This window comes from Onychostruthus taczanowskii, unplaced genomic scaffold (genome assembly GCF_017590055.1).
Source record: "Onychostruthus taczanowskii isolate IOZ18803 unplaced genomic scaffold, ASM1759005v1 scaffold9, whole genome shotgun sequence".
Taxonomy (NCBI): domain Eukaryota; kingdom Metazoa; phylum Chordata; class Aves; order Passeriformes; family Passeridae; genus Onychostruthus; species Onychostruthus taczanowskii.
The window spans coordinates 14,225,457-14,250,194 of record NW_024506993.1 but is presented as its reverse complement, the minus strand read 5'-3'; the positions used below and the strand labels follow the sequence as shown (position 1 = coordinate 14,250,194).

The following is a 24,738-nucleotide window of genomic DNA, read 5'->3' as shown; positions in this document are numbered from 1 at the left end:
TCTATAAATAAATATATATATATATGTATATATACATCCATGCACACACACACGCAGACACACGCGCTCTCCCCTCCCACGGGAGGTTGTATTTATTTGTAGGCTGTACATAGTCACTGGGGTGGTGCCACCCCCACCTCCCAGCTCCAGGGAGGAGCAGGGACCCCTGGGGAGGAGCAGGGACCCCTGAGGTGGCTGCAGCCACCATCGCTGTCTTCCGCCCTGCCGAGGACCCCCAGATCCCGTGGTGCAGGGACCATGGGTCACTGCAGCCCCTCTCCCACACAGCGGGGGCATGGCACCGTGCTGGGGATGGGTGCCCTTGTCTGGGAGGGGATGATGCCCTGGGGCGGGCAGGGGGGAGGCAGTACTAGACAAGGGCTGCCCACTGCAAGCTGGGCATGGCCATCGTAGTTTCGTGCCTCAGTTTCCCCCCAGGGTTGTGGTGGAGCAAGTGCTTTCTGTGGGGAAGCTGTAGGCCAGCAGGCAAGCTGAGGAGGAGGGGTGAGGGCACATGGCTCTGTCCCCTCCCTGGGGACGTGGCAGGGGTGAGATGGGACCTCAAGGTAGGACCGAGGTGTTCGGCCAGTAGTGGGGGCTTGGCCCCAGGGTGGTTGGATGGAGAAGGGAAGGAGAAGGGGCCATGCTGGTGTAAAACCTTGAGCTGCTGCTGGGGCTTGGTGGCAGTGGCACCCAGAGGTGTTTGGGACCCCCAGCCCATCAGCCACCCTCTTTGGGCACCCCGGTGGGTGTGCAGGGTTGTAAATAGTTGTACATGGGGAGCACAGGGGTGAGCAGGGCTGAGTGTGCCCTGCTGAGCTCGGGGCACTCCCGAATAAACTTGGCTTTGGGACAGACGCGGGCGGGGCTGCGTGTGCTCTGTAGGGACGGGCCTGGCCCCACCACGCGATCCCTGAGCGCTGCAGGGCACGCGGGGCTGTCCCTGGTGCTGGGTCACCGGTGCTGGGGCACACAGGGCTCTGGGGAGGTGGCAGCAGTGGGGGGCACTGCGGGTGTCGGGGGGCACTGGGCTGGGCGGGTGGCCGGTGCCACCACTGGGTGTTGCTGGGAGCACTCGGAGTCACTGCTGGGGGCACGGGAAAGTGCAGGCATCCCTCAGGAAAGTTCTGGAGCACTGGGATATGGTACTGGGAGCTGGCACTTGGCGGCACGGAGCGGGGCAGACAACGGAGGGCACTGAGGGTGGCAGTGGATGGGACTGGGAGCGCTTTGATTGATACTGGGGTGGCACCAAGCTCCCCTGAGTAGTTCCAGGAGGCACTGGGGTCAGCTCTGAAAGGTTCTGCGCTGTACTGGGGGTAGTACTGGGCACTACTGGGAGGGCTTGGAGAAGTGCTGAGGCATGAGGGCAGCAGGAGCTGGTGCTGGGGCAGTGCTGGTGGTTCCACGGGCTGGCTGGGGCTGTAGCAGCAGCCCTGGGCTGTGGCACGGCCCTGTTCAGCACCGGGGGATGGTGGCACTGTGCGCCTCTGGCAGCCGTGGGAGGCGCTGCTGTGGGGACTGCGGGTGCTGGGGCTGTGCTGGGCTGTACTGGGCATACTGGTGGGGTGCAGAGCTGTACTGGGGGTGCTGCAGCGCTGCGCTGGGAGCGCTGGGCTGCGCTGGGAGCACTGGGCTGTACTGGGAACTGCACTGGGCTGTACTGGGAGCACTGGGCTGTACTGGGAGCACTGGGCTGTACTGGGAACTGCGCTGGGCTGTACTGGGAGCACTGGGCTGTACTGGGAGCTGCGCTGGGCAGTACTGGGAGCTGCGCTGGGCTGTAGTGGGAGCTGTGGGCTGTACTGGGAGTGCTGGACTGCACTGAGAGCACTGGGCTGTACTGGGAGCACTGGGCTGTATTGGGAGTACTGGGCTGTACTGGGAGCACTGGGCTGTATTGGGAGTACTGGGCTGTACTGGGAGCACTGGGCTGTATTGGGAGTACTGGGCTGTACTGGGAGCACTGGGCTGTATTGGGAGTACTGGGCTGTACTGGGAGCACTGGGCTGTATTGGGAGTACTGGGCTGTACTGGGAGCACTGGGCTGTATTGGGAGTACTGGGCTGTACTGGGAGCACTGGGCTGTATTGGGAGTACTGGGCTGTACTGGGAGCACTGGGCTGTATTGGGAGTACTGGGCTGTACTGGGAGCACTGGGCTGTATTGGGAGTACTGGGCTGTACTGGGAGCACTGGGCTGTATTGGGAGTACTGGGCTGTACTGGGAGCACTGGGCTGTATTGGGAGTACTGGGCTGTACTGGGAGCACTGGGCTGTATTGGGAGTACTGGGCTGTACTGGGAGCACTGGGCTGTATTGGGAGTACTGGGCTGTACTGGGAGCACTGGGCTGTATTGGGAGTACTGGGCTGTACTGGGAGCACTGGGCCGTACTGGGAGCTGCGCTGGGCTGTGCTGGGAGCTGCGCTGGGCTGTACTGGGAGCTGCGCTGGGCGCTGCCGCCCTCTGGCGGCCGAGCGAGGCGCTGCAGGAGAGCCGCGGCGCGGGGACAGGGAGCGCTGGGAACAAATGGGGACCCCGGGGAACTGGGCTGTACTGGGGGCACTGGGGCAGTCCTGGCAAGGCCTAGAGTCACCACGGGTGGGGGACACCATGGAGTCACTGCAGTGCTCCTTGGGATACTCCGTTTTGCTGCGGTGGCCACATGGTGGTGGCAAGGGGGGACACTGGGGACATAAGAGGGGGGCGCTTGAAGGCACACTGAGGGACCCAGAGACATTGGGGGGCTCACTGCCGCTGGGATGGTAACACAGAGGTGGCACTGCAGTGTCCCTGGACGTTGGACAGGGGTTTTTGGGGTTGGGGGGTGTATGGTCCCCACACAGGAGCTGGAATTGCTTGGGAACACTGGGATTTCCTCCGTAGTCACTGGGGATGTTACTGGAGAGGGCTTTGGAAGGTATGCGGGTATCCCTGAGGACATCGTGCAGGGGTTGCTGGAGGGCCTGGGGACGCTGTGGAGGTGACACTGAGCTGGCCTGGTGGTACTGGGAGTGTACTGGTGGGTGGCTGGGCAGGCACACTAAGACATGCACCCGGAGCATGGGGACATTAGTGGGGGGTTCTGGAAGGGCCCCTGGGGATACAGGGTGTGGTGACTGAGGCTGACATTCTGTCACTGTGGGGAGTGCCCGTGGGGACACTGGCATGGCTTACTGGGGTGGGACAGTGGGCACTGATCCAGAGCAGGGGTTTGCCCAGGTGAGATGGGGACAGTGGGGACATTTGCTCCCACTCTGACCAGATCCCAGTGGACACACCATCCCCACCCCGCAATTCCAAACCCCTGGGGTCCACAGCAGAGCTGGAGATGGGTAGGGGTCCCACTTCCCGCAGGGTGGCCGGGTCATTGCTCCAGCCCCCGGTGGAGGCAAAGCTGGGGGCTGGTGGGGCCGGGGCACCCCCCCGGCAGAAGTGCTGACACCGGGAGCCGCGGGATTGCTGAGCTCAGCCCGCTGCAGATTGAAGGGGGTTTATCGGGGGGGCCCAGCTTAAGCCCCGGGTGCTGAGCGCAGCCCCCCGGCAGGCGGCCCCGCGGGACCTTGGCCCCGTCCTTGTCGCACACCGGGCGGGCGGACGGTGGCGGCGGCGGCGGCACCGGGAGCGAGCGCTGGAGGCGGCGGGAGGCTGGAGCTCATTGCCCATCTTGGTGCTGACCTCCAAGCAGCGGCTGGTGAACCGCAGGGCTGCGGGGCTGAGCATGGGAGCCGGGGCCAGTGCCGAGGAGAAGCACTCCCGAGAGCTGGAGAAGAAGCTCAAGGAAGACGCTGAGAAGGATGCCAGGACCGTCAAGCTGCTGCTGCTGGGTAAGGGGGAGACAACACCCGGGGGGACATACCCATCCTTTTGCATCTCACCCTAACAGCCCACCCAAGGTGCCCCTCAACCCAACCAGCACCTCTCAACCCAACCAGCACGCCCCACAACTACCCCCAAACCCAACCAGCCAATCCGACATTCCCCTGGCCCCCAGATGGACCCCCAAACCCAAGCAGCCCACCCTCACAGTTCATTCAACATTCTCCTGACTCACCCAGGACCCTTAAAACCAAGCAGCCACCCCAACATCAGCCCCATTCCCAGCAGCCCTAAACCAAACCTCCCCTTCTCAAGAGCCCACCCAGTGTTTCCCCGATGCCTCCAGCACCTTTAAACCAAACCAGCACAACCCAGGAGTGCCCCCAACAGCCTTCCACTCCCAGGAATCTCTAAAACCAACCAACCCCTCCCCAGTAAAACACCCAAAGTTTCCCTGACCCCACTCTAAACCAAATCAATCCAACAGTCCCCAGGCCCCTGCTCCTAAGCACCCCTAAACCCAGTCAGCCCACTCTAGCAGTCCTCTGACCCCCACAGCACCCCTAAAGCCAATCAGCCAACCTAAAAAGCCCACCCGGTGTTTCCTCTCTCCCTCAGCTCCCTAAACCCAACCAGCCACCCCAACAGTCCTTCATTCCCAGGACCCCCTAAACCAGCTCATCCCAACTTGGTCAGCACCCCTTACCAGGCACCCCACACAACAGACCATCTGAACATGAAGATAAGATCCTGAGATCCTAAGGTCCTAAGATCTACCCCCAACATCCCCTGGTTTCTATATATCCCTCAACCCAACCAGCCCACCTAACATCCCCCCACTCCCAGGTTCCCCAACCCCAACCAACCCATCTTAAGAGCCTACACCAACACTAGATATCACCACCCCAGCCTGTCAGCACCCCTGCCCCAAACTCCTAGGGACCCCCATGCAGCCCATACCACCACCCCATGTGTGTCCCTGGAGCCCCCTTGTGCTATGTGTCCCTCCCAGTCCTTCCCAGTCCCCCAGCGGTGCCTGAGGATTGGGGTGCTGTGTATGTGGTGGGGCCATGGGTGGTATCACTGTCCTCACAGCCTGTCCCAGGTGGCATCTGCCTGCACAGCCACAAGTTTGGGGCATTGGGTGGTGGGTGGCAGGGTTGCAATGCCACCATGTCCCCAACCTCTCCCTTGGGTTCCTGAGAGTGTCCCTGGCTGAGCCGCTTCAGATCCCATTAGACGCAGCAGCTCAGGCTAACCTTAATGCCCCTGGCACCAGGCTGTTAATCCCCCTGGACACCCTGAGCCATGGAGCCAGCCAACAGTGCCCGCAGCCACGTCAGGCACCAAGGTTCTCAGTGAGCCGGCACGGGGCTCAGCTGGGAGTGCCCGTGGTGTGGGCACCACCGTGACCCATGTTTTGTCCCCTTAGGAGCAGGAGAGTCGGGGAAGAGCACCATTGTCAAGCAGATGAAGTAAGTGCCAAGGGGGGGTCACTTGATTGTGCCCACCACGCACAGTGTCTGTCCCACAGGGCAGCCACAGGGTGCCCTATCCCACTGTGCCTGACTCTGCCCCAGGCCACTGCCATGGGGTGAATCCACCGTGTGGCTCAGCTCCACGGCACCCAGCTCAGCCCCATGCCTGTGATCTTCCCCGGCCAGGATCATCCACCAGGACGGTTACTCGCTGGAGGAATGCCTGGAGTTCATTGCTGTCATTTACAGCAACACGCTCCAGTCCATGCTGGCCATCGTGCGGGCCATGACCACCCTCAACATCCAGTACGGGGACACGGCTCGCCAGGTGAGGAGCATTCCATGTTGGGCAGGGGTTCCCTGCGGTCCCCAGGCCCCACTGAACCCCTCTCCCTCACAGGATGATGCCCGTAAGCTGCTGCACCTCTCGGACACCATCGAGGAGGGGACCATGCCTAAGGAGATGTCAGAAATCATCGGACGGCTCTGGAAGGACTCGGGCATCCAAGCCTGCTTTGACCGCGCCTCCGAGTACCAGCTCAATGACTCTGCCGGCTAGTATGTGTGCTCAGGGAGTGTGGGTGGGGGAGGCATCAGGGGGGTTCCAACCCGTGTCTCATGCCACCGCGTGCCTGGCCAGCTACCTGTCAGACCTGGAGCGCCTGGTGACCCCCGGCTACGTCCCCACAGAGCAGGACGTGCTGCGCTCCCGCGTCAAGACAACCGGCATCATCGAGACCCAGTTCTCCTTCAAAGACCTCAACTTCAGGTGGGGCCAGGCCCCCAGTGAGGGCTGGTGCCAGGGGGTGGGCAGGGAGTGGGGGTGCTGACCCTCCTTTTTCCTGCCCAGGATGTTTGATGTGGGCGGACAGCGCTCAGAGAGGAAGAAGTGGATCCACTGCTTTGAGGGTGTGACCTGCATCATCTTCATCGCGGCTCTCAGTGCCTACGACATGGTCCTGGTGGAGGATGATGAAGTGGTGAGGAACGCTCACCACCTCACACCCTCTCTGCTTTGCCCCGGTCATGACCTGGGTGTCACCACGGGGCTGTGTCCCTCCGCAGAACCGCATGCATGAGAGCTTGCACCTCTTCAACAGCATCTGCAACCACCGCTACTTTGCCACCACCTCCATCGTCCTCTTCCTCAACAAGAAGGACGTTTTCCTGGAGAAGATCAAGAAGGCCCATCTCAGCATCTGCTTCCCCGACTATGACGGTGAGTGTGGCAGCGGGGTGCTGGAGGGTTGGGTGCCACCACCCCCGCAGGAGTCCCCCACCAGGTGTCCTCAGCACCCCATGCAAGTGCTGCTGCATGAGCCTTGTTGAGGGAGCGTGCAAGATTTACCCACCCGAGGGAGCACTGGCTAATCCCGGGCCGGCATTTTGGCGGGGGACACCAGCCCAGGAAGGGATCCTGCTCACTGCCACACCACCAGGTCCCAACACCTACGACGATGCGGGCAACTACATCAAGCTGCAGTTCCTGGAGCTGAACATGCGGCGGGATGTGAAGGAGATCTACTCCCACATGACCTGCGCCACCGATACCGAGAACGTCAAGTTCGTCTTTGACGCCGTCACTGACATCATCATCAAGGAGAACCTCAAGGACTGCGGGCTGTTCTGAGCCCCAGCCGAGCACCCCCTCCCCTCGGGACCAGCCCCACTGCTGACCCCATTCCACCTCCACAACCATCTCCACTTGCCCCAGACGCTGGGATTTGACCTGCTCAGCTCCAAAGCCACCCCTGGTGAAGCGGGGAGGAGGAGGGGGGGTGCAGGTCACAATCTCACTCCCCCTCCCCACCAATTCTCCCACTGTGGGGCCCCCAGTTCTGCTGGGTCCTAGGGGTACCTGGATGACCCTGGATACTACAGAGTGCTGGATACTGCAGGGTGCTGCAGGTCCCTGGCTAACCCTCAGAGCTGTGGGGTATGGGGGTTCCCTTGGGTGCTGAGGGTCCTTGAGTACCCCTTGGAGCAGAGGGGTGTTTGGGGTCCTGGGTGTCCCTGGGTGTATTTGAGGGATCCTGGGGTGTCTCTGGATTCCCTTTAGAGCAGACAGGTGCTGGGGTTCCCAGATGACCCTTGGCACTGGGGAGACTGGGGGGTTTTGGGTGCCCCTTGGTGCTGGGAGTCCCTAGTACCCCTTGGAAATGAGGGGTGTTAGGGGTTCCCTTGGGTGCTGGGGGGTCCAGGTGTCCTCTGAAGCTCTCGGTGCTGGGGTGGTCCCTTGGGTGCTGCTGAGTGTCCCCCTGGAGCTGGGGGTGCTGGGAGTCTCCAAAAACCCCTCAGAGCTGGGGGTCCTTTGGGTGTGGGGTGTCCATGGGTGCTCCCTGGTGCCGGGGGTTCCTGTGGGCTGCTGGGTGCAAGGGATGCTAAATCTCCCTCTGGGATACAGATCTTTGGGTGTTCCTGGGTACTGCGTGTCCCCAGGGACTGTGTGATACTCGGCTCCCTTGGTGCCACCATGTCACCGCTGCAGAGCCAGGGGATGGTCATGTGTTTGTTCCCCTCCACCCCACAGCCCCTCGGGGTAGGGCTCAGCCCTGCAGTAGCATCCCAGCTACACCCCCGAGGGTCCCACCATTGCCCTCACCTCCCACGACCAGGGGCCGCTCCTGATCCCAGGGGGATGCCAACCCACCTTGAGTCCCTCTCCCACCCCTGGGGACCACCCCAGCCCTCCCACGGATGTGAAGTGCCCCTGCCCACTCCCATGTCACACAGGGCGTTTCAGCATATATAATGTTTCTCTCTCTTTTTTTTTTCCTTTCTACATTTTATTATTTCAAACCATGTGAACAATTCGGTAAAACATCCTGTGGGAAAAGCGAGGCCGCAGGCACCGGCTGAAGGGTCCCCCTGGGCTGGGGGACAGCGGGGGCCGCTCTGTACAGCGGGCTCTCCTCGCCCAACGCGACAGCTAGCCCTAAAAACTAGGCTTAGAAAGAGGGGGGGGATAGAGGCAGTGGGCAGCACCCCCTGCCCACCCTGCTGCCTGAGCTGCCCATGGGATGGGGGCAGCGAGGCGGGGTGGGGTGCAGACCCTCCCCCCCAAAGGCACACGGTTGGGGGGTGGGCTGGCCACGGAGGATGCCACCACCATGTAGCACTTGATGCTTTTAAATAGTTTGGTAAAAAGGTTTCTTTAAAAAGTAACCTGTGCCCAACCGGTGTGGTGTGGTTTTTTTTGCATGATTTTGGGTTTGGTTTTTTTTTTTTTTTTTTTTTTTTTTTTTTTTTTTTCTCCTTTTTTTCTTTCTTCTTTCTTTTCTGGTTTACTAAAAGGAATGTCATCGGTCGTGTTTGTGGCTGAGTGGGCATCCCCGAGGGGACCCTGTGCCCCCCGTGCCAGCAACACTTGCAATGTAAACAGTGAGAGCGCCAGGGCTCGGAGTGAATGAAATGGGGGCTGGAACGGTTGAGGGGGTACAAACCAAGATTAAAACCTTGTCTTCCCTGGAAGGGCAACGCCGGCGAGGAGGAGGACAATGGTGGGGGGCAAACACAGCCAGCAGGGGGTACATGGCCCCTGCCACCATGCTGACACTCAAAAAGTCTCTTTACGTGGTGGGCGGAGGAATGAATCTGAAGAGAAGCAGGAGTGGGAGATGGTGTGGTCCTTCCTTTGCAGCTCCTAGGAGAGAGAGGTCGTGAGCAGGGGAGGGTCTGGGGACAGGGCAGCCTGCAGCTGAAGGATGGTCCGTGACCACCCCATTTGAGGAGCCACTAGTGAGACCCCCACCCACCTGGGCAGCGCTGCCCTCAGAAGAGGCCACAGTCCTTCAGGTTGTTTTTGATGATGACGTCGGTGACGGCATCGAAGACAAACTGCACGTTCTTGGTGTCCGTGGCACAGGTGAAGTGGGTGTAGATCTCCTTGGTGTCCTTTCGCTTGTTCAGGTCCTCGAACTTGCTCTGGATGTAGCTGGCTGCCTCGTCATACTTGTTGGCCCCTGGGGAAGAAGAGACACTGGGCTGCCCCATAGTTGCCCACAGCCACCAAAGGGTTTGGCTTGGCTTGGCCCTCCACAGCCACTGTCCTGCTGCCAAACTGAGGCTCCAGAGGCACAATGAGCCTCAGATAACACCCCTTTAGGACAGCTGCCCCTTGTGTTGGGTCCCTCCACATCTCCCATCTCCTGGGGCAACCCAAACACCAATCACACCCCACTTGCTACCCCAACCCACTGCTCCTGCCAGAAAGGAAGGGGGCACAGAGGGTCCCAGTGGTACCTGTGTACTCGGGGAAGCAGATGGTGAGGGAGCTGTGCACGATCTTCTCCTCAAAGAGGTCCTTCTTGTTGAGGAAGAGGATGATGGACGTGTCTGTGAACCACTTGTTATTGCAGATGCTGTCAAACAGCTTCATGCTCTCATGCATCCGGTTCTGGCAGGGATGACAGCAACATGAGCCAGGCAGAGACCCCCAGGCAGCACCCACCCCACTGCTCCCCAAAGTGCCACCCCCCATGCTCCTGGGCAGGGGATGCCAATGGCCCTGCAAAGCTTGGGCCACACTGGCCAGGGCACTGGTGGCCACCAGAGGAGGGGCTGCTCCCCCAGCCCCCCACGGAGGGGACAGCTCATGGCACTGGCTCCATACCCGTGACTCACCATCTCCTCATCTTCAGCCAGCACAAGGTCATAGGCACTCAGGGCCACACAGAAAATGATGGCTGTCACCCCCTCGAAGCAGTGGATCCACTTCTTCCGTTCCGAGCGCTGGCCACCCACATCGAACATCCTGCAGCACGGGGTGACACGGGATGGATGGCAGCTGTCAGCCCCACCACCCTCACCCTATGCCCTGTCTCAGTGTTCCCAGCTGCCTGGAGCAGGAGCAGGTGCAGGCAGAGTACAGTGCCTCTGCCCCAGGGATTTTGCCAGTACTGAGGATCTGCCCCGGGTCACACTGCCAGGACAGTGTCCAGGGTCATTTCCTAGCCAAAGCAAATCCCTGACAAGAGCTGAGGCAGGATCAGGCCACCTTTCCCAGGGGGTGTCAGTGTCATGCTCCCCAGAGACCTGCTCCAGAGCAGGCACAAGCAGGGCTTTGCCTTGGACCAAGGGGAGCCAAGTCACTGTGGGCTCAGCAGGATTGTGGCAGCAGCAGGGCTCAGGGATGATCCTGATGCACCATGTGCCTCTCCTTCCACGGGCAGCAGAGGAAGCCCTGTCTCCATGGAGGAGAGCCCGGCAGTAGCATTCCACATCCACTGCCATGCCCATTCCCAACTTTTTGGCTGGCAGGAAGGCTTCCCCATGGGACACACTGCATTCCCCCAGACCACCCCCACTGCCACCCTCAAAGTGCTGCCCTGGCAATGCACAACCAAGTGCATCCATTCTACCAGGGTGGCATGGGGCACCTGCAAGCCCCCTGCATTCAGAGAGAACCCCAGCAGATCTTTCTGACATCAGCTCTGTTGCCATGGGACTAAATCCCCCGGGGATGTGCACAATGGCAGCTTTTTGCCTCCGAAACTGGAGCCCTTATTATTTCCCGTGGGTTTTCAGTGGAAAGCAACCATGGGATGCCAGCAGGCAGCACTGCCACTGCCTGACCCCGAGACCCCAGCTCCTGCCCAGTGCCCTTCCTGCAGCGGAAGCAGCGTCACAGCAGCGGGAGGAGGGACGCCTTCCCCCTCCCCTCCTCGGCAGAGCCTGGATCCGCCCCCAGGCTGAGTTCTGTGAAGTGTTTTTGAGGTTGTTCCAGCTATTTCAGCGGTTTCCGCTCTCTGAGGCAGCAGTTCCCGCCATGAGCAAACCAGGAGGTGGGGAGAACTGAGTGCACGCAGTGTGCACCCATGGTCCATCCCAGCATGGGGAGGAAGGGATTTTTTTGCTTCCAAAAAGGCAAAAGGAAAAGAGGTCAGACATACTTGAAGTGCAGGTCCTTAAAGGTGAAGTGAGTCTCCACGATGCCCGTGGTCTTCACCCTGGTGCGCAGCACGTCCTGCTGGGTGGGGATGTAGTCGGCACGGGCTATCCTCTCCAGGTCGTTCAGGTAGCTGGGGACAAAGAGGAAAGGTGTTGTGGGAGCTGGAACATGGGGCAGAACCCACCCAGACCCCATGGGACATCCCCACATTGGCCCAGAGTCTCCTGTCCATCTCGCAGCATTGCTCAGTTAGGGTGGGCAGTGCCAAGCTGGGACACACAGCAGAGGCTCCATGTGCATCCTGGGGTAACCCCGTGTCCCTGCCAGACACAGGCAGGCAGGACACCAGTGGCCAAGGTGACATGAGACACACAGGACCGAGGGACCGGGGGCAGTGTGCTGGCACTGGGAACCCAGCAGAGGATGCAGGGGGGGCTGAGGGGCTCACCCCATTTCCCTGGCCGTTTGCACAGGGGGGAAATGGCAAAAGGCAAATATTCAGTGCTATGGCAACCAGCCGCAGTGCCGGCGGAAACAATTGATGGCGCCATGCCATTTATAGTCAAAAACACAAAGGGACGGCGTCCTGGGAGGAAGCAGGAGGCGGGAGGCCAGGGAGACAGGGAGCAGCGCCGGGGGGGCTGCAGGCGTCCCCAGCCCCCCGGGGAGCATCGCCTGCCCTGCTGCCCGCAGGGTCCCGGCAGAGGTGGTGGCCGGGTCCCCAGTGGGCAACACCCACCAGGACTGATGAGGGCTGCCAGGGGGATCAAGGCAGGTTTTGATTTCTCCAGCTCACATTGCTTTAATTGGGTTACTACAAACGGGCTCCTTTAAGCAAATTAGGCTTGTCTTAATTAAGGCATTTGTAGCCCTGTAATCTGGTGAAAGCCAGATTACAGCCCGCGAGGCCATAGGGATCCTTGGCTCCGACTGCAGCACGGCCACTCGCCAGCTCCTGGGAAACCCTGCAGCGTGTCAGGGCAAGGCCAGAGCTGGAGGTGCCCCAGGAGCCTGCTGTGGGTGTGAGGGTGGGGGACCTGCACGTTACTGCTGCAGAGCAGCTCAAAAACAGCCGGAAACACACATGGCCTCTGGCTACGAAAAACAGGAAACGCCACAGCAGGGCCCTGCGCAGCACCACAGGCTCTTGGACATTGCCTCAAGCCCCAGGGTGCTGGTGAGCACCACCCTGGCACCCCGAACTCCTGGCACCCCAAGAGGCAGAGGAGGAACAGGATGGGAGCTGCTGTGCTGCAGGCAGAAGGCTGGGGCACGTGTGCTGGGCACGGCCTGGGGCTCCTCATTCCCACAATGTCCTGTTCCAGTAGCACTGTGGGCACATCGTCCCTGTGAGATGGGCAAGGGATTGGCCACTGCGCAGGCATCTCCACAGGGCTGGAAAAAGGCTGGAGCAACAGCTTGAAGGTGCTCCTAATTAATGGTTGTCCAACTCCCACCATGTGCTAAACGCTCCATAATGGCACTGACAGCGACAGGCACTTGGCAGACACTGTGCAGATACACCTGCTCCAAGTGTGTGTGCGAGCTCCCTGGCACCTGCTGGGTGTTCTGTGCTTCCAAACCAGCACCACTGCCAGGGAAATGCCGGTGCTGGCTGGGGAGTGATGGGGCTGAGCAGACAGGGGCTGGGGAAGGTGGGTGTGTGCTCGGCAGGAGGAAGTGAAAGCTGCGGGTGCTGGGGGAAAGAGCTGACAGGAGCTTCTCCAGGTTTGGTGCTTGCCAGGAGTGTTCCTGCAGTCTCTTCCCCACAGTGACCTCAGTGCAAAAGAGGGACCTGACGCTGCCATGCATGAGGGGACAGCTGGGGAAACCACTTGCCCTGGGATGGCAGTGAGTCCCAAGTGTGCAGAATCCCAGGTGAGGCCAGGCTTTGGTGGGGTGTTCCTGGCACACCATGAGCTCCCCCCACACTGCTTTACCATAAGGGGTATGGGTGGAGAGGGTAGGAGGGCACTGTGCAAGCTGAACACAGACTCAGCTGTGTTGCTCTCTCCAGCAATGGTACATTAGGCAGATTAACTTTTTTTATTAATCTCTTCAAGAATACACCCAAACAGCTGCAGCAATCTACCTAAACACCAATTTATAGGGTAATGCACAAGTGCAATGCCAAGTCCTTCTGTTCAAAAACAGTTAAAAAAAAAAGAGAAGCCTCTTGAGCATCCTACTCATCCTCTTCAGACCTAAGTGTCCCCAGGGCTTTCCTTGGGAATTTTTCCTGCCCTGACGGCCCATGAAGGGTGATGAGCATGGGCTGTGCTCAGGAGTGCGCAGCCAGTGGAGAGCATCTCCTGGGGAAGGGCAGCGGGGACAGAGCAGTGGCAGGAGGGGGATGCCCCAGTGCCCCCCCTCCCAGGGTACACCCTGCCAGAGAAGGAAACAGCTTTCGAAACATCCGCCTTCCCAGTTCCGCTCCGGCTCAGCCCCAGCACCATGTGGGAAGTGGCAGCACCAGCTCCTAAGCCTGCTGACGGTGATCAGCAGCCCCTGGGGGGATTTTCTGCTGCTTGATAGAAGCACTGTGGCTCACAGGGCTCAGCTGAGCTGGGGCAGAGGAGGGGGCACTCACTAGGCAGCAGAGTCGTTCAGCTGGTACTCTCGGGAGCGGTTGAAACAAGCCTGGACCCCGTTGTCCGCCCACAGTCTGCGGATGACGTTGGCCAGGTCCTCAGGCATGATGCCCTGCTCCTCAGCAGTGGAGGAGAGGGCAAACAGCTGCCGAGCATCATCCTGCAGGGATAAAACAGCTTGAGAATTGGCACAGACCTACTGAAGCTCTCTCACTCAAAGGACCTGATGGGGGCCCACCAGACAACAGCAGGGCTTGGGCTGAGCCACCCTTAATCCTAATCCAGTTTTGGGCACATCTGTTGTAGCCACCAAGAACCCCCATCCCTGCCAGGCACAGTGGGAGAAGGAGGGTACCCACCGCTCTGGAGGAGTCTCCAAAGTCAATCTGCAGGTTCCCCATCGCCTTGATGATAGCCATAATGGACTGGATGGTGTTGCTGTAGACCACAGCTTTGTACTGCCGGCACTCCTCCTCTGAATAGCCATCCTCATGGATGATCCTGGGACAGGGAAGAGACATAGTCAGCCCTCTGTGGGGTACTCCAGGATGCTGCTCCCCACCCATGCTCTGTGGCAACACCGATGGGGAGCTTTCCCTGTCAGCCACTGGTTTTGGAGCTTGTGACCAAGGCCTGAGCAATGTCAGCCACAGTGACAGGGCAGGGACCACTCACTTCATCTGTTTGACGATGGTGCTCTTCCCAGATTCGCCAGCACCTGTGGAGAAATGAGAAGGGATGAGGTCCTGTGCAAAGCCAGGAACCCTTCCCCTACTGGGACACCCGCCCAGCCCAGGGAGGGAATGCAGCAGGTGCTTCAGCCATTGGAGAAGCAGCATTAACCAGAGCAGATGATTGGATGTGCACTGGAAACATCAGGACCAAGAAAGAGGGAACAAAAGGAGAGCCTGGGGGGCCCTCACAATAGGTCCCAGGGGAAGAAATGACACCTGCTCTGGGCCAGGAAAATGGCATCAACACACTAACATTTTCCCCACAATCCTAGCATGTCACAGCTGACGGGCAATTGTGTTTTTTGCTGAACCTGGGGACTCCCTGTGACAAGGGGGCCAAGCTCTATCACCTGCCATCCCATCTCCAGGCAGAACCTGAGATCCCACATCCCATATCCCCTCTGTGCTGAGGAACAATGGAGCACCAGCCCCAGTACATATCCACAGCTGGAGGCAGCAGCAGCCAGGATGCAGGGATGCTTGTGCCACAAGGTACAGGCAGGGAACTCGGGAACAAGTTGCCACCTCCACCAGCCAGCTCAAGCGATCCCAGCGGGCTCAGCCGCCCCCGGGCCGGTTCTTAAATAGCAAGCACTTCCCAGCCTGCCGGGTCCTGTGCCCCAGCCCGCTGCAGAGGCGGCTGCCAGCAGGGAAAGCCGATGGCTTTGGGGGTCGTTTGTTTTTTCTTCATCCAAAAGCAGGGTTCCGTGAGTTCAGCAAGACAGCCAGGGTGCCTAAGGTTTCCTTCCCCCACCCTGTCCCCCCTAGGGACGTCACCCCACGCAGGCGATGTGCAGCTCGGCCCAGCCCTCCCTCCACAGGCTGAGAGCAGGGAAGAAGCAAAGTCACCCTGGCTGCAAGAAAGGGGAAGCCAAAAGGGGAAGCTGAAAGAAAGAGGCATGTCCCTTGTCCCCTCTCTGTGCAGGGAGCATCACGAGATGGATGAGTGCCTGCCTCGTCTTGCCCCAGGACCCCCAGCAGGATGAGGCCCCTTTGGCTGGGGACAAGTGTGGTCCCTGCCTCCAGGTGCAAATCCCAGAGGATCTCCCAAGCAAAGTCCATCCCGGTGTCCTCTCACAGCCCTTTTTGCAGGTCCCCCCAGTGCTGCCCTTGGCCATGGAGCTGCCCTTACAGGGGGCCCCAAGCAGGATGGTGCCAGCATGGCTGCAGAGAGGGCAGAGATTACAGAGGAGGTTAAAAAAAATTAGAAAAAAAGAAGCAGATTATGCTAAAATTAACTGGGAAAAACAGGGCCCATCATGCCAGCTGAGACACGGTGGCAGGGAACAAACTCCTTCTACGCTTGTCACTGGCCTGAACACCTCCAGGTGATGGGCATGCACCCCAGGGACATCAGGGTGGGCAGCGCTCAGGGCACGGAGCGCCCTGATGCTGGGGCCATACTGAGGCTATAGAGACCCTGTATTTATGGAGCACCTTGCTCCATGGTTCCCATGCTGTATGTGCCAAGGGAGGGGCTGTGCTCAGCTCAGAGGTCACTGCTCAGGACAGCAGGGGCTCTCTGCACTGCTGACCCATCCTCCCCCAGGATGCTGACGCGGCACCCGGCACAGCCCGGCCAGTGCTCGTGGTCAGTGCTGGCAACTCCTGCCTGGAGCTGGGAGCAGGGGGGAAGGACTTGGTGTAGCCCTTCATTTTTTCCATTAAATACCTCTAGTTTCTAACACCATCCCCTACCGCTGGGTCCGGTGGCCAGTGGCATTCACCCAATCCTTTCTCAGCGGGTGCCTGGACAGGGAAACTGAGGCACGTGGCAAGCAAGAACCTGGCTTATCAGCATCTCTGAGGTGAGGTGCCAGACAGCCATCCCCAGCTCCTCCTCTCTCTGACCCTGCCTGACATTTTCTCCCTGCCAGGAGGGAACAACCCTGCCGGGGCCTCCTGCTTTCTCCCGGCTGGGTGACAGTCAGTCACAGGGTGACCGTCACCGAGGCTGGCTATTTCCTTGCAAACTTCCTCCATATCTCCCGGCTCCTTTCCAGCCCCCTGAGGAAGGCAGCCATGTCCCAAGCCGGCACCGCTGCCTCCCATCAGACGCTTGCCCAGCACAAGAGACTGCACACTTGCAGTGAGCAGGAATGTGGATGTGAATTAACAGCCCCCCTCCCCACACACGGGACCCTCCCCAGCCCCCCTCAATGAGCGCAGCGGAGGGGAAGGATTTCCAATCCCCGGAAAACCCCAGCTGCCGCCCATTCAGCCCCAAAACAATTCCTGGGCTGGATGCCAACTGCCAGTTTCCACCCTCCAGCCCAGCCCAGGCAGGACGAGGCAGTGTCAGAGGAGCTCTGGACTCCTGTGCCGGCATATCAGGGACGAGGTGGGGGTGGAGACCCCCCACTACCACGGCCCGACCCCACGGCTGTGCTTCCTCCAGCCCTGCCTCTCTGCAGGCAGTGCTTGTTCCCAGGGCAGCGCCTGGCAAAAACAGGACGAGAGCTCTCTCCTGGGCTCATTTCCTCCTTTCTTTGTTAAAAATAATCTTCAAAAATTTAAAATAAGCAAGCAGCTGCCTGGCTCCAGAACTCCCTGCTAATCCACTGGCAAAAACTTTATTGAGCCAACATATATATTTTACAGCCCATGATTTATGACGCTTTCTGGGCAGCAGATATTTAGTGCAATCTATGCACATAGTTCTGGGCAGCACCTACGTAATCCCTGTATTTTAGGAGCTGGCCACAGGTTTCAGGATTCACCTCACCCCGCATCACTGACAGGGGATTTTCCATTTTTCTGCACAGCACCATCCTTTCAAATATTCAGGCATAGATGGAAGCAATGCATAGCTGGAAAATTCTCATTATGGGGGAAAAGCTGGAATTCAATCCGCCAGCAGGTCCAGAGCCATCTCCATTCCCAGCACCCAGAGGCCCATTCCCTGCTGCTGTCCCGGCAAGCTTTCCCAACCTGGCAAACAGCAGCTATTCTTTGAGCATGGATTTACAGATGGGTTTTAGCTCTGGACAAACCCACCAATCCCCTTCCCTGCAGGACAGATAGACGGCTGCAAAGCCCACTCCCCTTGGCACCTGTGGGGTCCCCACCACCAAATGGGACGGACTAAGGGGTGTGTTAAAAGCAGACTTACCCCAAAGACTCTAATAACAAAAAGAGATTCCCCTCGACATTTTCCTTCCTACCCAAAATAGATGGAAAATTGCTGTAAAAATAATCACATTTTTTTAAAACCCCACAGTGACACAGGGCGTTTTTCCCAAGGGCCATCCCATTCCAGCACAGGGCTGGCTGCTTCCCAGAAGGAGCCGTGCATCGTTGGCTGGTGGAATGCCACGTCCTCAGGCAGGACCTCAAAAAATTGGGGGGTGCAGAACCCCTGTCCAAGGCAGCTGATGGAGATGCAAAAAAAAACCAACCACAACACAAAAATAAATAAAATAGAAATAAATTGGCAGCACAAAGGATGCTCAGGGCACACAGGGAGGAGGTGGGCTAGGGATGGTTTCCCAGGGGGAGCACGGAAAACGCACCCCCGTGCCAACAAGGACTGCTGGTGTCCACAAGCTGGACAAAACTATCCTTGTGCTGGGTTTTTTCCAGGAATCCTGAAACTTTGCTGCTCTGTTTCTGCTTCTGCCATGGCCAGAGTGGTCCCTGTCCCCTCGCACCACTGCTACCATGTGCCCCAGGCCTGGGTGCCATTATCCTGTCCATCCTGCCCTGACAGGATGGGGCCTCACCCTTGGCACAGCCGGGATGCTGCCGGCACCCGAATCCCCCCGGCTGGGTTTTCCAGCAGCGGGATGCAGAATTACTCAGCTCCCCCAGCTCCGGTGATTCAGCCGGTCTCCGGGCCGGAAACCCGCGCTCCGGCCTGCAGCAGGAAACCCGCTGGCTGCGGAAAGGCCAGGCCAGCCCTGGCTGCAGAACAGCGCCTGGGGACACCGTGACCCAGCCCTGGTAGGCTCACACCAGGGGACACCCTAAAGCTACACATATACACAGGTGGAAAAAAAAAAATAAAAATATATATATATTATATATATATATATATATGTATATATATATATTTATATGTGCTTTTTGATACATATAAATCAATGTATATGCTGCTCTACAAAAAAAAAAAGATGTTAAAATATTAAAAGAAGTTAAAATATAAAATGCATTCCTAATGTACATCTGTAAAAATGTATGTTAAACATATACATATAAGCCTGCTGGTTCCCCCTGGGCAAAGTTTAAGTGTTCGTCTTGGAGCAGAGGGCAGCTGCCAGCCCCCAGGACATCACCAGTGGGGGCATTGTAGAGACCCATCCCAACCTATTCCAAGCCCAAACACCAGCTCCAGGGGGTTGGACGTCAGATCCCTCTGGATCTAACTGCACTGAGTTCTTCCCTGGTCCCCCTCACTGTGACACCTCCTAGCCCATCACAAAAAACAGCACTGGGACCCCCAGTGTCCCCACTGAAGGGAGGGCCCAACCCCTCCAACAGCCAGGACTGAAGAAGGAGTGGGGACAAAAACAACCCCAAGACAGGACCAAGCACAGCAAAGGAGGCTGCAAGGAGGCTTACACAGAACCCAGGGCAATTCTGGAGCCACACAACGTCTGAAAGTCACAGCTGGTCCCTCCCTTCCTCTATTTTTATGCAAGCCAAAAAAAAAAAAAAAAAAAGCTGCTTCCGAGCCCTGCCCAGCCACTGTCTGTCCCAGGCAGGATCTGGTACAGGCAGTTCCTACACGATGTACCCTGGTGCCACCACACCAGCAAGGGCACTGTCCTCAGCCCAGGGTCTGCACCTAGAGCAAACCCCTGGGGATTAACATCATCAACCAACCCACCAGCGCCTTCTCCACCTCTGACACAGCTGAGAAATCCTTCACTTTCCTAATCCTCCAAAGACAAGAGGGCTTGGAGCACAGCAAGGGGCTTTGAGCACAGCAATCACTTGCCTGCTGCCAACCCTGAATTCCCCTGGAGCATCCCAGCTCCCACAGGCAAGGAGGAGGGTTGGCCAGAACACTGCTGCCCAGCAGAAACAGCCACTGACTGCAGGACTTTGTGTGCTAGCAATGGTGAGGAGCTGATAGTGGCACCAGGAGATGTAGGAAGTATGGGGCTGATGCTCCAGGTGCTTTTAGATGTCAGTGAAGGCACCAAAACCGTGGGGGACTGCTGGTTTCCAGTAACAGGAAGGGACACATTCTTTGTTTGGGGGGAATTGCTTTGCCTGGGGGATATTGCTTCATCTGGGTCTTCCCCCCCTCAGAGACTGGAGCTTCACACTGTCTGGCACACACTCGCTTTGCCAGAGCAAACAGCAGAGGGAAACCTGAAGGCACGGACAGGTGCCAGAGCAGGAGCAGTGCTGTGCCCACACCTGCGGAGCCGTGCGCCACTGGGGGATCCTGGCTGTCCCCACTGCACTGACAGCGTGTCCATTCCTCTCCAGCTCACCCACCATGGCCCAGGAAAGGCAGCAGGTGGCTCATGGCCACATACAGAGCACAGCACGGATCTGAGGCACCTGCAGCAGTCAGCCCCAAGCCTTCTCTGCTCCTACACTCCTGACACCATCACCACACACCGCGACTGGTGCCTTTCACTCACACTGTGCCCTGTCTGGCTGCAGCGCCCCAGCTCCAAAGCTCGGCTGCGGGATACCATGAGTTGACACCAAAAAACGTGCCACGCTTGGAAGAGACATTTCCTCTTCATGCCGCAGGTTGATACAGCACAAAGGGTGAAACTGTTTTTCTCTTTAGTTTTTCCCTCCCTTTTTCTGGAGGAGGCAGGAGGGCTGCAGCCCCCATGGAGAACCCTGGAGCTCTGCCTTGCTGAGTGATGAGCTCACCAAAAATCACATGACGCCTCAGGTCTCCTCAAAGCTTCCCCTGACCATGGGGAAAAAAATAAGGGTGATCTGCAGGGAGGTGGGAGCATCCCCCCAGCACTGCAGTCCCACCTCACAGAGGGGACATGTCACAAGCAGCAGCCCCCAGGGGGACAGTGCTGGCTACACATGTCCAGCCGATCCCTGCCGGCTTGGGAGGATTTTCCGGCCAAGGCTCAGCTCGGAAATGGGCAGTGCTGACCTAAGGCTCTAGTGCTATTGACACCTGAACAGCTGCAAGGGGAAGAAAAAACTGTTTTTTAAAATGTACAAAAAGAGCCATTTTGCTCTATTTTTGGCTTTAGAAAGCAGCTGAGATCAGAAATGTTGCTCGTAAACACCAGCCACAGCAGAAGGGAGTGCGGACATCCTCTTCTTCCTCCTGCCCCCACTTCAGGACAGAGCAAGACCCAGGAAAGGGATGTCAGCTAGCCAGCCTACAGCATAATCCTCATCACGCAGCGAGCCCCCAGCTGCTCCTCGGTGATGCTCACCACCAACAGGATGGGCCCTCCCTACCGGGGCACCCAGAGCTCACAGCACCAGGGTGACACTGCCTGGACAGCCCCAGGAGCCTCCCGAGGCTGGAAGTGCCAAAGCCCCTGGCCAGCTACCTCCCCATTGCTTCCCACCAGCACTGGGCTGAGAGGAGCTGACCTGGCAGCAAAGCCAGCTCGAGAGCAGCTCACAGCAAAGAGCCACCACGCGCTCCTCCACTATCCCACATATCCCACGGGGTTCCACTCCCTTCCACAGAAAAAAAAATGGGGAAGCGAGTGTGCCCAAGCATCGAGCCCCGCAGACAGCACAGACCCCCTCCCAATATCCCCAGGATGGCTTTTGCTGCCAGCACTGCTTGTGCCAAGGCAAAAAGAATCAAAATCAAATAAAACAAAAAAGAGACACGCTCTGATAAAGGAGCATTTTAAGGCGTTAATTACGTATTTCTCAAGGCAGCAGGCAGGGGTTGAGCAAATAAAGGCCTGCCGGATTTCAGCGTGACTTCCTGCTGCTGGCAGCTTCCTCTGCAGACAGCAGATGAGTCCAAAGACATTTTCTGTCAGGGTTCCCTCTGTCCCGCTGCCCCACGGGAGCCTCGCCCGCTCCCAGCTCGCACCTGGAGGGAGGCCCTCCCTGGGAATTTCACAAAGGGAATAAAAAGCCCAACTGGGAGTCATTAAGAGAAATAATGAATTAAAATAACGAAGTGCTGCCTTGCCCGCAGGCACAGGGCAGGGCTGTGAACGCCCATGGGAGCATCACCAGGGTGCTTTGAAGAGCGCAAGCAGCCCGTTATCAGTTATCAGTACCAAAATCGAGTGTCCGTGAGGCAGAGAGCCCCTGGGCTGTGCAATGGCGAAGCCCCCCGAACCCCCACGGAGAGGGCAGGGTGATGGAGACGCTCGGGCCTGTCCCAGGGCGCCGGTGGGGAAGGCACGGGGCACTGGTGCCTGTCAGCCCCGTTACCTGCACCACAGCCAGAGGCCAGGGAAGAGCAGCCCATGGAGGAGTGCAGGGATCCTGGGCAGGTGAGACAGGGTGCCCGAGCTTGCACGACCTTTGCTGGAGTGGGGACATCCAACAGGAGAGTGGGGATGCCCCCACCTTTGTCCCAAAGGGATATGCCCAGACTGGACACTGACCGGTTGGGGGGACAGTACCACAGTGGGGTGGCAGCTAGTTCTGGGGGGATCCCCACAGCCCAGGGTGGGGTGGCAGCCTCTCTGAGAGGCATTTAAGGCTTGCTGTAGGGCCAGCATCCCAATGCCAGGGGGAACCCTCAAAGCCTGAAACCGGGCTGCCATCCTGCTCACAGAGATGTGGGGAAAGAACCCCAATGTGGAAGGGATCTCCAGAGTTTGCTGTGGGTACAGGGCTCCATTCCTGTGGGAAAACCCTGGGAGCTGGGATGGGGTCAACACCCCCCTCCTGGGGGGAATCGGATGGGATCAGCATCCCAATCCTGCGGGGAGACACTGGGAGCTGGGATGGGGCCAACATCCCATGCTTGGGGAGTGGGGGGATCCGTGGGAACTGGGATAAGATCAATAACCCCCTCCTGGAGGGAATCCCTAGGATCTCAGATTGGATCAACATCTCACTCCTGGGGGGGATGCCTGGGATGGGATCAACACCCGACTCCTGGGGGGGATCCCTGAGACCTGGGATGGGATCAACAGCCCATTCCTGGGGGACATCCCTGGGACCTGGGATGGGATCAACAGCCCATTCCTGGGGGGATCCCTGGGAAGGGACCAACACCCGACTCCTGGGGGGATCCCTGGGACGGGACCAACACCCGACTCCTGGGGGAGATCCTGCGGCCTGCTGCTCCATCCGTGGGGGGGAACCCGGAAGCCCGGGGCGGGGCAGGCCCCGTTCCCGGGGACATCCCCGCGGCCCGAGATGGAGCCACAGCTCACCGTGGGGAGAACCCGAAGCCTGGGCTGGGGCCAGCATCCCACTGGCAGGGGATCCCCGGGCCGGGGCGGGGCACTCCCGGCGCTGGTACCCAGGATGGCCCCGGGGCAGCGGGGGGCGGAGGCGGCGAGGCCGCCCGGTTCCGGCAGGGCCGGGCCGAGCCGGGCGAAGAAGCCAAGATGGGGGGCCCGGGGGTGGGGCCCGGGGGGTCTTACCCAGCAGCAGCAGTTTCACCTCCCGCGCCGCCTTCTCGCCGTCCTCCCGCAGGTTCTTGTCGATCATGCGAGAGCGCTCGGCGGCCGCCTTGTCCTCGGCGCTCACGGTGCAGCCGGGATAGGCGTGAGGGTGGGACACGGTGTGTCCGGGATAGGCGTGAGCGTGGGACACGGAGGGAGATGGAGTCTGGGTGTTGCGTTTTGGGGTCCTTTGGGTGCAGAGCAGTGCGTGCAGCCCTGGGAACAGTGGTTTGGGTGATGCTGTGTTTCAGGGCTATCTTTTGTGAGGAACACGGTGTCACAGGGTGGAGGCTCAGAGCCTGGGCATCTCTCAGTGCTCCGTGTCCCCTGCCGCAGGTGCCGGGGCGGGTGGTGCCTGTGGCAGGGAATGGGTCAGGATGGCCAGCCTGGAGCATCTCCAGGTTTCTCCCAGAACAGGGGCTCCCTCAGGCACTTGCCCATCCCACATCTCCCAGCGCTGCTCCCTTAGGAACTAGAGCCCCCCACACTTCCTGAGGAGGGGGCCAGGTGTGCCCACTGACCCAGGGGGCTGGCCCGTGCCCAGGTAGCCACCCTCAATCCATGCTAGCCCCACAGCAGTGCCTCATGCCTGCCCCGGCCCTGCAGCCCCTCCACACACCTCCACCTGCACCAGCTGAGCAGGACAAGGACAAGCCAGGGATGCTTTCAACTCAGAATGCCAGGGGAAGGCATACGGCGTCCCCCGTGGGGTCTGCAGGCCCGTGCCCGTGGGCCCGGTGTGGGGGAGCAGGGCTGTTCCCGTGGGAGCGGGCTGCCGTGCTAATAAGGCTTTGCTAACGAGCTGGCACTGAGCCCAGACCTGCGGCTGGCGGAGGAGAGCGAGGGGCCAGGGCCGGGGGGGCTCACCCCCACTCCACACTGTGCCATGGGCGAGGGCTGGGGTCTGGCCCTGAGCGCACTGGGGGCACCCACTGCCCTGGCACCAGGCACAAGATGCCCCAGCATCGCTGCCCTGGAGCCCTGCTTCCAGAGCAGCCCCACTCTCCAGGGATACTACTGCCGTGGCACTTGCTGGGGTTCCTGCTCCCATGTATCCCACTCCTCAGGAGTCCCACTCCCCAGGGCCGTGCTCCCACACGTGTCCCATTGTCCTGGGGATCCTGCTCTCCCAGGTGTCCTGCTTCCTAGGGATCGCACTCCCTCGGGGTCCACTTTCCCCAGGGTCTAACTCCTGCAGGGGCCCTGCTCCCATGGGGGTCCCTGCACATCCATGTCTGTGTGTCTGTGCTGTCCTGTTTTATGTCCATGCTGTCTGTCATGCTGTTCATCCGTGTGCACTGACCCTGCACATCCGTGTCCACATATCCCTGATGTCTCCACGCACGTTTGTGCACCCATGTGGCTGGTGTCCGTCTGTCCGTGCCGCCTCAGGATGCCGTGTGTGAGGTGCCAGCCTGCGTGCCAACACCTCACGCGCCCCAGTGATGCCCGAGACCTGGGCACATTCACATCTTTATTCTCACCTCTGGCTTCCTGCCACCGCCAGCATCACCCCCACCAATAATTTACAAGTGTCAGGGGTGGCCCTGGGGCAGCCAGGCTGGTGACAGGAACAGCAGGGCCATGCTGTAATTGGCAGACCCAGGGCGATGGTGAGAGTCCACGGTGGTACCCCCCCCATATGATATGTACATTATACAGAGCTACCCAGAGCAACACAACACGTT

At 59.3% G+C, this 24,738-nt stretch overlaps 2 protein-coding genes across 2 annotated transcripts; one reads left to right on the top strand and one right to left on the bottom strand.

The window, feature by feature from the left end:
* Positions 1-3,445: 3,445 nt before the first annotated feature.
* GNAT1 (G protein subunit alpha transducin 1) lies at positions 3,446-6,986 on the top strand. Its single transcript, XM_041425803.1, has 8 exons — positions 3,446-3,828; positions 5,253-5,295; positions 5,485-5,626; positions 5,699-5,856; positions 5,939-6,067; positions 6,149-6,278; positions 6,364-6,517; positions 6,738-6,986. The coding sequence occupies exons 1-8, from the start codon at positions 3,723-3,725 to the stop codon at positions 6,926-6,928; spliced, it is 1,053 nt and encodes a 350-aa protein (XP_041281737.1). The 5' UTR covers positions 3,446-3,722; the 3' UTR covers positions 6,929-6,986.
* A 1,076-nt stretch (positions 6,987-8,062) lies between these two features.
* Positions 8,063-23,144, bottom strand: GNAI2 (G protein subunit alpha i2). The gene is made up of 9 exons (XM_041425806.1): positions 23,030-23,144; positions 14,455-14,497; positions 14,139-14,280; positions 13,779-13,939; positions 11,190-11,318; positions 9,922-10,051; positions 9,541-9,694; positions 9,054-9,260; positions 8,063-8,941 (listed from the first exon to the last, which is right to left on the bottom strand). The coding sequence occupies exons 1-8, from the start codon at positions 23,094-23,096 to the stop codon at positions 9,070-9,072; spliced, it is 1,017 nt and encodes a 338-aa protein (XP_041281740.1). The 5' UTR covers positions 23,097-23,144; the 3' UTR covers positions 8,063-8,941; positions 9,054-9,069.
* Positions 23,145-24,738: the final 1,594 nt, after the last annotated feature.